General features: G+C 44.3%; 1 protein-coding gene across 1 annotated transcript in view; it reads right to left on the bottom strand.

The window, feature by feature from the left end:
* Nucleotides 1-1,045: 1,045 nt before the first annotated feature.
* LXN (latexin) overlaps nt 1,046-13,629 on the bottom strand; it is a 213,272-nt gene continuing 200,688 nt past the window's right edge. The window contains exons 4-6 of the mRNA XM_085610295.1: nt 13,455-13,591; nt 3,938-4,000; nt 1,046-1,319 (exon numbers count right to left, since the gene is read on the bottom strand). Coding sequence (XP_085466421.1) covers nt 1,224-1,319; nt 3,938-4,000; nt 13,455-13,591 — 296 coding nt within the window. The 3' untranslated portion in view covers nt 1,046-1,223. The remainder of the gene's footprint in view (nt 1,320-3,937; nt 4,001-13,454; nt 13,592-13,629) is intronic.

The following is a 13,629-nucleotide window of genomic DNA, read 5'->3' as shown; positions in this document are numbered from 1 at the left end:
GGCAAGGCAGCTCAAAGTGTGACGCGGTGTGTTTTGATTAAGTTTTCTCTGGCCTCAACCCAGGCTCTGGGGTCCGGGACAACACAGTCAGAGGAGCCACATCCAAAGGTTTTTCCCATTTCTGACTCGACTCAGGGCTCAAAGCCTGACTCGCATGGGAACGGTACTTGAGATGGTCACTCCAGGAGTAACTGATGTTACACCTAGGGCATAACTGTAAGAGTGTTCCATACCCTTACCATAGGTGCATTCTTGAAGAAAGGAAAATGAAGACCCAAGGTCAGTCAAGGATTAAGGCATGAAGGCGAGGTGCTTTGAAGTGTAACCGTTCATGACCATGGATGCTCTTGGGGACGCAATAGTACTGTTTTCATCAAAGGTCTTGAAGGTTGAGCTGCTGGAACTGAGTGAAAACTACGCGAAACATGTCAATCCCGAAGCAGCGTTCCCAAACTTCCAAGCCCGATGGTGGAAGAAAACAATCTGAGGTGGAGTCAGTATGCTGCTGCATTTTGAACCAAGGGCGGATTGACAACAGATCTTGTGACAAGTTTCTGCTCTCTGTATCAAAGGTGAGTGTTGTTGAGGGAAAGGTTAACACAATCTTTAGAATCATTTTGAGGTAAATTTGAGTCAATTCCGAAACTCTACCGACTTCCCTACCTGCCGCTTCATGTTTGAGGTCTGCTGATCTATCTTCAAAGCAGTCAATTCCAATACTCTACCCTACCTGGCAGAAAACATCAATATCATTGGTGGACAATGCAACATGCAGAGCAATGAAATCATCTTGCTTCAAAGCAAGAAAAAAGATAAGAAGGTAGACCGTCTCCTGCTATGCACCCAAAGTCTGGAACACCATCGCTGGAGGACATTCCCTTTCACAGAACGCCTCATCAACAAGAAGCTACGACTACTGCCCCATCCCCAATCTAAGAGGATATATGAACAGTGACCTGACACATGCTGTCTTCACCCATCTTGTAAAACTCTCTATTCCTTGGTTTACTCTCTAAATACACAAACGGGAACTCACAAGCTTGGGCATTATGATAAAACAGCATTTATAAAGAGTCACAAAAATTAAGGCAGCAGAAATCAATAAACAGTTATTTTTTAAAATAGTCCGAAAAGGAGGAGATGCTTGGGTTTAAAGCGAGATCTTGATCGTCGATGGATTGGAGTGTTACTCGGGCTTTGGCGGCAGCAGCACACACCTGCAATCAAGTGCTCCCATATCTGGGCTGCCTGCTGTTTTCTTTCACTTCAACCCCATGCTCAGGGTGCCAAAGAACTCGTAGCTTCCAAGGAATTATTTCCTACAGAGAAAAAGAAACAGGACCACAGGGATCATAAATAGAGGTTTTTAAGTACCAATGCCTACTGACTTCCCCTACGGGTCTTGGTTTCATGTGGGCGCAACCATAAGGTTTGCAACACTGCTTTGTTTTAACCTTTAATATTGAACATTTGTTTTTATACTATGTTATCATTTATGCTTCATTTTAACTGTGCACAGACTACATGAAAGGCAAGACCAAACATAGGCAAATTCTTGTGCGCTTTCAGATGGGTGCCATTTTGTTTTCCAGCCCATTTCATAAAGTCCAATACATACATGAAATTTAGCTGCCCTGGAGACACGCCATTACCACCAACGTTTATACTGTACACCCCACCAATATGCAAAATATGGATGCAAATTCCAATTGTCAGGCCCTTAAGAAAAAACAAATAAAGAGATCACAACAGGAGGCCGAGAGGAGCAACGAAGGAACAGATGGGGAGAGAAGTCAACACAGGGGAAAAGCAACAAGCAGGGACATTGAATGAAAAACAAAATAAAAATCAACTGGGCAAGGAGGAGTGGGGAAAGCACTGGATGAGTAGGAGAAGCAACATCTAGCATGCAAGGCAGGTAGGAATTTGAGAAGAGAAGCAGCATACTAGGGAGAGAGCGAGAAATAACGTGCACTCTCATGGAGTTCTGGGGGAAAAATAAAAGAAAGGATTTGCCTGTATGTCAGCAGTGGAAGGATACAAGTCATCAAATAAACAGGATGGTAAAAAAAACATCTTTACTCCAGAGGAAGGACAACCACAAGAAGAGAAAAGAAAGCCATTGAATGAGAAGTAAACAAGTGAGTTTGACAAGAAAGCCAACCAATGGTAAGTCATGGGCTGACCCAAAGCCCATTATCGGTATTGTACACAACTGATCTTTAACAAATAAAGGGGCATATCAGCAAGGCGAGGCGATAGAATTATCGCCGCTTTTGCGGCCGTTTTCGGCCGAAAAGCGGCGATCATTTTATCGCCTAATTAGCAAGCTCACGCTAATGCGTGAAAACTTGCGTTAGTTCCTAACGCCCAGCTTTGCATCTCTAATGAGATGCAAAGTGGGCGTTCCTGACCTGACATGACAGGAGAAATGTCGCTAAGCGACATTTGTCCTATCATCAAGCCCCACGCTATGAAGCATAGCGGCAAGAAAAGTAGCGATAACCCTTGTTATCACTACTTTCCTTACGCCTGCTTCAGGACTGACTTAGCCATGATATCCTATGGAAGGTGGATATCATGGCCAAGTTTGTGAGTCCCTATCATCAAGCCAACGGCACATTGCGTGAGATTATCGCTGGGTTTCCAGCGATAATCTTGCGTTTTAGGCAGTTAGCGTGAGGATTTATATCGCTTTGAGATAAGCGTTGCTAATAGCACGCTATCTCAGCGATAAAAATCCACGCTAGCCGGCGATAATTATCTTAGCGCTAAGTGCGTTTAGCTATAATTATCGCCGGTTGTTGCTGATATGCCCCATAGAGCTCAAAGTTGTATGTGGCGAGATCTAAAAAGTGCATTTTTAACGCCTTTCTAAACACAGTAAATTAAGGGAAAGTTGAAGGCCAGCCAGCAGATTATTCCATAAGGTTTCACTCAATAGAGAAAATTGTTCTCACCTGCCCTGGAGTTGTTCTATGCTGAAGAAATGTTTTATCTTTCAAGAGCAATTCTTTTGCTGGGTAAAAGATCTGTAGTCTATTTTTCAGACAATCTCAGAAAGATCCATACATCTCTTTAAGTGCTGGCTTAAGCCATTTGAACTGGATTCTCTCATTTAGTATGCACTCCTTGCAGGGCTGATATTGTTTCTCGGTGAAACATTCACTAATGCAGGCCCTGCAGAATACGCAATAAAGCATATTTGCTTTAGATGCCCCAGCATAAACGCCACTAAGATATTTTATATTGAAGTACACTGTCGCCCCAACAAATCCAGTTGGATATTTCACGTTTCGAAGGGGTTTGCCATGTCTAATCAGTTTAAGACAGCAACCTCTGGATGAAACCAATGTATCAGTTTGCTGTCCAATGAAATTTAATTGGCGTAGATTACCCTCAGCAGCTTAGTCTTATCCGTGGAAGAAAGGGTACATTGCCCCACTGTAAAAGCTGAGAAAAGACAATTGGTTCTGTTTCATCCCAGAATTTGACTTGATCAGTAGGAACTTAGAAAATTAAAGCCAAGAAATATAAAAACTCTTTGTCTGGCAAACTAAACCCCACCGGGGTGTCGACAGCAAGGTTTAGATCATTTTAATTAGTAAACGGAGCAGATCATGCAGGCACTCTGGACAAAATCAATCCATAGTATCCCAAGCAGAAAACAGTTTGCAGCTTCCTCAGACACATGTGCAATGTTGGCTTGATGTTCTAGTTTGATCATGCCCTAACTTTGACATTTCTATTTATCCGGCTGTAGGATCAGCAGAATTTACCATGAAGAGGTCTAACAAAGAATGGCGATCAGCATGGAACTATCTGAAACCTCTTTGCAGGGCGTTACCACCAATATTTTGTGGAGGGACTGGTTCCCTGAAAGCCTTTCTGCATCACAACGTAAAGCGCAAGACTGAGTGCTCAACGGAATACTTACCTGCGACACCATGTCATGGAAGAAAACCGAGTAGTTGAATTCAAGATATTCATCTTCTCTTTTCTAAAAGAAAGTAAAGATAATGTTCAGACCTTTTTTGCATTGATGTAGCACTTACAACACCTCTAATGTGTACGTGTGATGGTGCAACTGTGTTTTATGGCCCAGTTATGACATCAATGGGTTCTGTTGACAGCAAATTACACGACCGAATGCTGGGCTGTTGTAAATATCAGTAGAACCCGGTGATATCTTCACTGGATCGATATACAAGTGGTCTCTAGAAGTGAACGACTCGCGTCTGCAGTCGGCATTGCTCACAAGGCAATGGGCCTTGCTAGCAATCGAAGGCTCAGGTTTCATTTCTTTGTAAGAATATTGATTAATCAACGGGTGATGCAGACGATGAGCATTCCTAGTGACCGACTAGTTATTGACAAGTATAGCACACTGAGATTAGGTGATCCCTGAGATAATATCCGCTATTCACAGGAATCATACCAGTTCTGCAAAAATATTTAATAGGGTTTACATTACCCCCAATAAATAGGATTTTGAAATCACTTTTATGTGCATTGCATAGTCATACTATTATTTTATTGACGTTTAAAGCAAATAAAGTTAAATAGACAATATGATAATGGTACAGAGTGTCAGAAGGATTCAAGAGAATATTGCAGAAAGGCCAAATGTCCACTGGATCATAATCTCTCATTCGCAGAACACAAAAGACACTAAACTGCTCTTGCCTCCATGATGCCGATCAACAATATTCACTCACAGAAGAACTGAAATTGAAAAATAAACAGGAAACTGAAGAGCCACACCAGTCCAAGCAGACATGTTGTGCCCTGGAGAGTCCCTAATAAGAGTGATCATTCGACTGTACGCAGCGGGGCCTTTCTGAACTAGCTTGACTAGTTCCCTGGGCATCGAGATGTTCCCTGTACGACTACGATTGAGTGTATCCAACAACAGAGACCAAACTAAACAATGTATGTCTAGGATTATGTAGCACTGACCTATCAAGAAAGCAGATAGATGGGGCTTTTGCATCAGTTCATGCACACGTAGTGGTGGAGCGTGGATACAGCATCAGTGGAAAGTGACACTGGTGGTTCCCTTCACAGGAGGTTCGAGTAGAGCTCTGGATAGGAGGGGGCGTGGCAGGAAGACATTTATTCAAAGTGTTCTAATGTAGAGCCACATCATATGTACATCAGAGCATTTTATTTTCGAGAACAGGATTCATTTATTGGCTTCAGCAAAAGGTAGTATTCATTTTAAAAAATCAATCACAGATACTATCCCCAAGAAATGATGTACATGTTTGAAAAACAGAATGAGGTGAGGATGAAGTTGAGTATTGAGCTGCAGGCACTCTAATTGGAAAGAGGACGCCTCCAGGTGGTCAAGGGAGGCGCACAGGTTTTAGCAGTGGGATAGAGTTATTTCTCTTCTATTTTTAAATCAGTGTACGAAAAGGCCCTCCCAAGTCTTGAGAAAAGTTCTTCCAGCTCTTTGGAGCTGCCCACCAGAATAACGAATTCAGAGGTTTTGTTTGCGAAGTTGGGGTTTCAAGCACCAGTCCTCCTTTGTTTCTGCAGTGGCTGCTTTCCCCTGGGAGATGCAGGTTTTTTTTACTAAATGGACTGTGATGTTCTGGTGTACAGCATTGTACGTTTTGCATGCTTCCATCAGTGTGCAACAAGTCTCCCCAGCCAGCCAGCTTACATACTGGCAAGATGTGTTATTTCGTTTGTGTTTTTGATTAGCTGTGCTACAAATTTTAAGGGCAGATTCTTGCTGCCAGAAGGCCAACAAGTAAGAAAGGTTAAAGAGGTTTAGTCTAGTGCGGCGCTTCCCAAGCTTTTTAGAACCACAACCCTAGTTATCGAATGACAAACGTTTGTAACCCACCTATATTTAATGAGCATGACGCAGGTGATTTCTGTAATGTAACTAAAGGATTGCATGGCCCAGACAGCACATTTTCCACAGAAATGTTCACTAAATGTATACAGACATACCGTGTTACTGATAAAACTATATTGAACACAAATTATAATAATCGTGTTTCAGTGAAATTTTGTCATCACCAAGTAAAGTGTCTCGATTTGTTTTGATCCTACTAAAATCTTTGTTTCCATCAGATTTACAAAAAATGTGTTACATTGTGCTTTCTAACTGCTGAATGTGTTTAGTTCACATTTTACAGGTATTTACATGTTGTGTGTTCCAAAACATGACATCTTACAGCCTTTCCTTTAACGCTCCCTGTACCCAAGCAAGATTGTCACATAATTCACTTTAATGTTCTTTCTGTGACTGCAAAGTAAGAGGAGTGTGTAAACACCGATCCACATGTTAAAAAACACAACCAGCAATTTGTCAGAAGAGAAAGCCAGATATCTGACCTCAGTCTTCGATGCACAACAAATTTGGCAAGATAAATACAGAATTTAAAGACTTCTTTATTGCTTGGACTTTTGCGACCTACCAAAAATCGGCTGGCGACCCACAAGCACTCTGTGGCCCACAGTTTGGGAAACATTGGCCTACTGTTTGTAAATCTAATTTAGAGTATGTCAGGTTACATATGCAACTACCATTGAGCATTTGTTTTGCAATTATGTTAACATAATCTATTGGAGAGAGTTGGCTGTTGAATATAAAACCCAAAGACTTTGCAGAGAACTAAAGGAGATCAGAACTAAGTCTTAGTGCATTGAAGCAAGCTTTTACTGTTTTATGTCAGGCAGGGTTAGACTAATCAGCTGTGACAAAAACAAGCCATTCCATCTACAAATGGACCGTTGCCTAACGCAATTATCCTGCTTCCTTTCGAATGCACCTAATCAAATTCTAAAACAAACTGCTTATTTTTAACTTCTAGATGTCCACGTATTAAATGGTTTCTACTAAATTCAGGGATACCAATATCAATCAAACCAAAAAATGTCAAGCCATGCCGCATCCCTGATCCAAGGGAAAGCAACTGGATATACCTCCAAGGCAGTGGGCGAGTCCACAACGTTTGCAAGTTGTGTTTTTTTAAAGAAAGTCTTTCAAGTCACAAGATACACTGTGACTCTCACTTGGCAATGTGCATGGGCACCGACTCCTTGTAAGATTGGTTTTCGCAAAGCGGATGAGAGTAGAATGGAGAGGTGAGTTAAGAAAGTATGGTGAACATGTGCATTGGTAAAGGAAGTTAATGAGTAAGGGACAAAATCTGTAATAAGAGCAAGACAGTTCCCAGGAGGAGGTGTGAACCTACAGCATTATATGCTATGAACATATGCCTACAGGGTAAGTAACATGTTCTGTTTGTACCATGTGTTGTAGATAAACATGCTCTGCATAGACTGTAAAACAGCATCCTTCTGTAAGCGGCAGCAGCTTGGGCATGATGCAGCTATCTGAAATAGTGTCCTAAAGACAATTTGGCCAACCATTGCCTGTTGTCTAGCTACGCTAGTCACACAATAATGCTTCGTTAAGGTGTGTATGGTTTTTTTTCTGACTTTTATATAGCGCAATCTTGACCCGAAGGTATCGGGTATCAGAGCACTTTACATGAGCACCGGTTATGTTACACAAGGATACATTCATATTTGTTAGGCACGGGGAGATTAGGTGATTTGCCCAGAATCACTGGATGTTGAGCATCATTGCCGAGACTCGAACCCGATTCCCCAGTTTTGAGATCGACCGCCCTAGCCCATTAGGCCACATCCTCGCCCAAGTAGCTGCTTTGCATATGTCAGCTAACAGAATGTTGCACAGGAAAGCCATGTTTTTGCCTTCTTGTGTGTATAGTGCACACTGAGGATAACATGGAGAGCGGTTTTAGCTTTACGATAGCAAATTCAGATTCATTTGACTATCCACATGGCAAGGGCTACTTAGAGATGGACTGGCACTTGTGAGGTTTAGAAAAGGCTATGCACAACTGGTCAGTTTTCTGAAGGTTTTAATCCTGTTGATGAACTTCATGAGAGCCCATTGACATATAGAAAGTGAAGGGCTCTTACCACTACTGAGTCTGTCTTAGGGAAAAAGACTAGGGGCCAGATGTATGACCCTTTTTTCCGGCCACAAATGGGAGATCCTGCCGTTTGCGACCGCAAAAAAGGTTAAAGGCATGTACAAATGCTATTTTGCCAAACAATGACTCGCAAAATAGCATTTGCCACTCTCGTTATTAGGAAGGGGCGTCCCTTCCTAATAGCAAGTCACCAGGCCATGTACTTTTGTTTTGCAACCGCATTTGCGGCCACAAAACACTTGCAGTTTGCCACCTACTTCAAGTAGGTGGTAAACCACTCGCAAACGGAAAGGAGTCCCCAGTGTACCCCTTCCCCTTTGTGAGAAAAAATGTTTTGCCCTTAAAAAAATGAAATTGAAAAGTTTCATTTTTCTTTTTTAAATGCATCCTGTTTTCCTTTAAGGAAAACGGGCTGCATTAAAAAAAAAATGCTTTATTAAAAAAGGAGTCACAGACATGGTGGTCTGCTGACCCCAGCAGGCCACCATCCCTGTGAGTTCTAGCAATTCCAAATGGAGTCGCAAATTGCGCCTGCCTCATTGATATTAATGAGGCAGGCAATTTGCAACCCCATTAGGAATCGCAAACAGTGTCTGAGACACTATTGTGCATCCCAATTTGCAAGTTGCGAATGTGACGCAATTTGCGAGTTGCAAATTGGTGGGTCGTACATCTGGTCCTGGGAGCTCTATGGTTTGATTGTGGTGAAAATGGGAATCCACTTTGTGAATGAACTTTTAATGAGTCCTGAGTAACAATCTGTCTTTACAAACCTAAACGAAGGGTTCTTTTAGCGTGGGGACTTGGAGCTCGCTAACACATTTAAGAGATGTTATGGTGAAAAGAAAAGCTACCTTCCAGGACAGGCACTGGGGAGGGCAAGAGTGCAAAGGGGGTTGGGGGCATGAGTCTGGTGAGAACTATATTGAGGTTCCAGACCAGTGCTGGGGAACTCTGGGAGGAATGACTCTTTTAAGGTCCTCTATGAAGGCTTTAATTACCGGCATGTGAAAAACGGAGGAGTGTTCCCCGTTTTGCATGTAAGTGGATATGGCTGCAAAATTGAATTGTAGCCAAGATCAGACTTTGCAGCTGAATTAAGTACCACACAATATTCCTTCCCACCAGCTTTAGGAGAGCCAAGTATTTGAGGATGCATTAAGACAAATCTCTTCCACTTTGCTGAAAGCAGACGTGTGTGGTACGCCTGTAGGACTTACGTAAGTTGTTCATGCGACCTTTTGGAAGACCTAGGTAATCGAACTCTAGGACCTCAGGTGCCAAATTGATAAATTGAGCTGGGTGTCTGATTTGGCGTTAACTCCTGGTGCGAAGGTCCTGCTTCACATGGAGGTTGATTGACATCTGTGGGAGTGCCGAGTACCGGATTGTCTGGTTCAGGTGTGGTCTACGAGGATGAGAGCCCCAGAGAAAAACAAATGAAAGGAGTGGGAGAGGCCAAAAGCAAAGATCCCTGACCAGCTCACCACTAGTACATTGCCCAAGGACTGTGGGTACCTGAAGACTAAGTTTGACCATTTCTCGTTTTCCGGGTAGTAAATGTGTCTATGTGTGGCATGCTCCAGGACCTGAAGTAGTGGGTAAGGACATGCAGGTGGAGATCCAACTCATGGACATGTTGAAGTACCCGTCTGAGCAGGTCAGCCAGATTGTTGTCCATCCTTGGAAGGTACTCAGCCATGAGGCGAATGGGGTGGCCGAGTGACTAACGTCATTTCTTTTGTGCCAGTAATGATGGGGGAGTGAGTGCCACCTTGTTTCTGGAGGTACTGCATGGCTGGCACCCTGTCTGTTTTGATTAGTACTATCTTGCCCTGAATGAGGAGAAGGAAGGCTTTAAGAGCGAAATGTATGCCAACGAGCTTGAGGTAATTGGTATGGTGTCCCTGATGCTGAATAGCCCACACAGCGTGTATGGTTCTGTGGTCCTGATGCCCTCCCCAGCTGGCATGAGAGGCGCCCGTGGTGATGGCGACTTGTGGAATAGGGTCTAGGAAGGGCCTGCCCTGCCACAGATTGTTGCAGTTTCACCACTTCAAAGAGCAATGCTTGCTGGTGCTTACCAACACTGGACCTTCCCACTGACCCTCCGCTTGTGACCATTGAGTTGAGGCATTCCTGTGGCTGACGTATGTGGAGGTTGGTGAGTGGTATGATTGCTATGCAAAAAGCCATCATTCCCAATAGGTGCATACAAATTCTGAGTGAAAGCAGACTATTTAGCTGAAAATGAGTTACAAGCCGCCCGAAGGCCAGCACACACTATCAATTGGAATAGGCTTTGCTTGTAACTGGGTTTAGTATTGCAACTCAATAGGCAGGACTTGAAGGGGCAGAAGATGGGTTTTGGTGGCACTTACAGTGAGCCCAAGGCTGTGTAGGAGTGAAACGACAGCCTGGGTATCGGCTAGGCACTGGTGCTTACTTGCGTTCTTGATAAGCTAGTTGTCGAGGTAGCGGAAAACGGGGATGCCTCCTTCCTCTGGTGGGTGGCTACTACCACCAGGCACTTTGTGAAGACCCTTGGAGCATTTGTGACACAGAAGGGTAGTACTTTGAATTGATAGGGATGGCCACTAACCATGAAGCGGAGGTAGCGCCAGTGTGGGTGGATGGATGGGCATGTGGGAGTAAGTGACCTTAATGGCTTGTGCTATCATATAATCACCTTGTGGAAGCTGAGGGATGACATTCTGCAGTGTTGCCATATGGAAATGTTCGGAGAGGATGTAGCATTTTACGGGCCTGAGGTTTAGAATGGGAATGAGAGAGACAATCTTCATGAGGATGAGGAAGTAAAGAAAGGAAAGCACCTTGCTCTACTGGTGAGGATGCTTTGGCTCTATGGTCCCTTTTTTGGACGAGCACTTGTACCTCTTTCTTGAGACAGGTGAGATGGTCACTACGGAGGGTGCAGGGTCTGATGTTGGCAGGGAGTGTGAGAAGTTAAAGGCAGTACCCAAGGTGAACCACCGCTAACTACCACTTGTCTGATGTGATTTCCTGACAACAAGTAAACAATTCCTTCCGTCTCCTGACGGATGTTGCGTTATACGGGGGGGGAGGGGTGAAACCGCTTCAGAGCATGCCCTGTATTGTTGCCTGTGAAAGGAGCTCCTAGGTGATGGAGTCTGAAGGACACCCATGGCTTTTGCTCTATTAGTGTCCTTTTTCATTTTTTTTTCTAACATCTGATCAATCTGTGGCCCTAAGAGACGTTCTCCATCAAAGGAGATTTTCAACAGATTTTGCTCCCTCTGGCTTGAAGCCTAGGATACTGAGCCAGGCATATCGTCAGATGAGGAGACACTTTTCCCTTTGTGACTATCTCCTCCCTCTGCTTTTTTTAAATTCCTCTGGGAGATTGCTGACTAGCTCTTGCATCTCAACCTACTGAACCCTGTCATAGCAGGAAAGGAGGCTGACGGAGCTGGCTACCCTCCAGTGGGTAGTGGCCCCAGTTACCCTCTTACAGGCACCGTCCAGCCTATTGCCCTTTTTATTGGACAGGGGAGCATCACCGGTGGCCTGAACAGAAGTCAGCTTGTGTGCTGTATGGGCAACAAGGGAGTCTTGTGGGACATGTCCTTTGATGTAGGCCAGGTCATTGGGAGAAGGCTTTTTTTCCCCCGTGCCCTTTAAGATCAGTAGGTACTGGACAATTTTCTCTGCACTAGAAAGTTTTTATATAAGACAATTGTCTTCCCCATGAAGTACATGCATATCAACTTTGTGTAAAGCAGCCACCCGTTGAACCACCTTGCCATGATGTCGTCCTGGGGACAGAATAATGGTCCCGATCTGGATTCCCCCAGGGGATCAACACTGTAGTCATCCCAAGGTTCATCTGTGAGCACTTGGTTGAATGTTGTTTTGTAAGGGTCGGCAGAGCTGAAGGAACAGCCTTTCCAACTGGAGGAGTGGGAAGACCCCTCTGGTAAGTGTAAATACAAGCAAAGTGGTGGTGTTAGTGGTGATGGCAAAGGTGGAGGAAGTGGAATATAGGGGAGAGGGCTGGTGCCCCTGTCCTTGGGTTTTAGGCTTAGAAGCTTGAGAATGCTTGAAAGCCAACTGTTGTTAAAAAATACAATTCGTTTTCAGGGGGCAAAGTTTTTAATATTTTTTTAGAGGGAGCTTTGAAGACATTTTCCCTGTTAGGGGATGGGTGAACTGTTGCTTTTGCCTTGCATCAAACAACTCTTGCAGTTTTTGTAGGATAGGTTGCTCTGATTTATCGGAGCGCACCGTTGATGGAATTCTTGATGTTAATGGTGACTTCTGCATTGATGGAGGTCTCAGAGTCAATGGTCACTTTGGGACTGAGGTTACCTTCAATGCTATATTTGAGGGTGTCTTTGGATTAGAAGGTCCTTGTGGCTTGTTCAGGATCTTGATGGCTGAGGAGGATTGATGCCTTTGATCGGTGAAGACGAACACGTAGGTCCCGAAGGTCCCAAAGGCTGTATTGTAGTCTGGGGTCTAAATGCCTGACCCTTTAGTTGGTGCGCTGTTCCTCTGTGTGAGCACTCCACAGAGGCCTGGTGTGGGTGTTGGTGCAGAGCATACTCACAACCCTTGTGGAGGTGTTTGTTTGAGTGTTTGAGAGACAGAGGTTGTTGAGGTGAGGAAAAAGTACTGTTCTTCTTCTTCCTGGCCTGAATCGGAGGAAAAGACCGCCTCTGAGCAGGGGGATGGCTGATGGGGGCGGAATGCCAGAGGGCCTGGCATCCTTACCTTTATGTCCAGCCGGGCCTTTTCGCCAAAGCTGTTGTAGGTATCATTTAAGACTTGCTGCTGGACTTTCTGGTGTGCCCATCTTCTGTCTCGTTGATACTGGAAGGTCTTCTCAGAGTGGAAGGCCGGCATGTGGTGTCGCTGTCGCCATGCTCAAAGGAGCCTTGTGGTGACTGGACCAACTATTTCTGACATGTCACTGGGGACAGCATTGAAATGGCATCTGTCCCATCACTCTGAGTGCATTCCCTGCTGAGGAATCATTGAAAGCATGGCTGCACAACCCGGAGGAGGGCCCGAGGCCCCACTGTCGCGAGTCAGTGGCTAAGTCAGTCTCCAGAGACTGTCATCCTGAAGAATCCGAATAACAAAGGCTTTTCTCGAGGATCGGAATAACATTTTACATTGTGGGCCCAGCAGAAGAGTGAAGAAGGTGTCAGAAAAATGAGCCCCGGTATTACACATCCAAAGCCAATAGTGGAAATAGAAAATCCAGCAAGGAGTCGGTACCCATGAGCATTGCGAACTAAGGGAGGACTCCCGGTGCCTCACATGACTCAAAAGACTTTTTTTGAAGAAAAACAATTTGCAAATGTCTGAATGCTAAACTTGATTTCAGGACTATATCCACAGCAACAGTCGCTACGAACATGTTTTTACACATAGTAAAATGTAAAATGAACAGCTTATGCACCAGGCAGGGTTACATACCACTTGCTGGACACTTTGAACTTGTATCATGTTATACTTCGTTTCCTCTGTCGCGTTCTGCCACACTATGTAACCGCATGCTATCTGGGCAAGATTTCGAATGGGCTCCATCTCTGGGGACATGTTGCCGAAGTCATCTAGGGAAAAAAGAAGCACTATTCTACTTAATTCTGCA

The sequence above is a fragment of the Triturus cristatus genome, chromosome 6 (genome assembly GCF_964204655.1).
Source record: "Triturus cristatus chromosome 6, aTriCri1.1, whole genome shotgun sequence".
In the NCBI taxonomy this organism is placed as follows: Eukaryota; Metazoa; Chordata; class Amphibia; order Caudata; family Salamandridae; genus Triturus; species Triturus cristatus.
The sequence above is the reverse complement of the archived record's forward strand: the minus strand, read 5'-3'. Positions and strand labels throughout refer to the sequence as shown.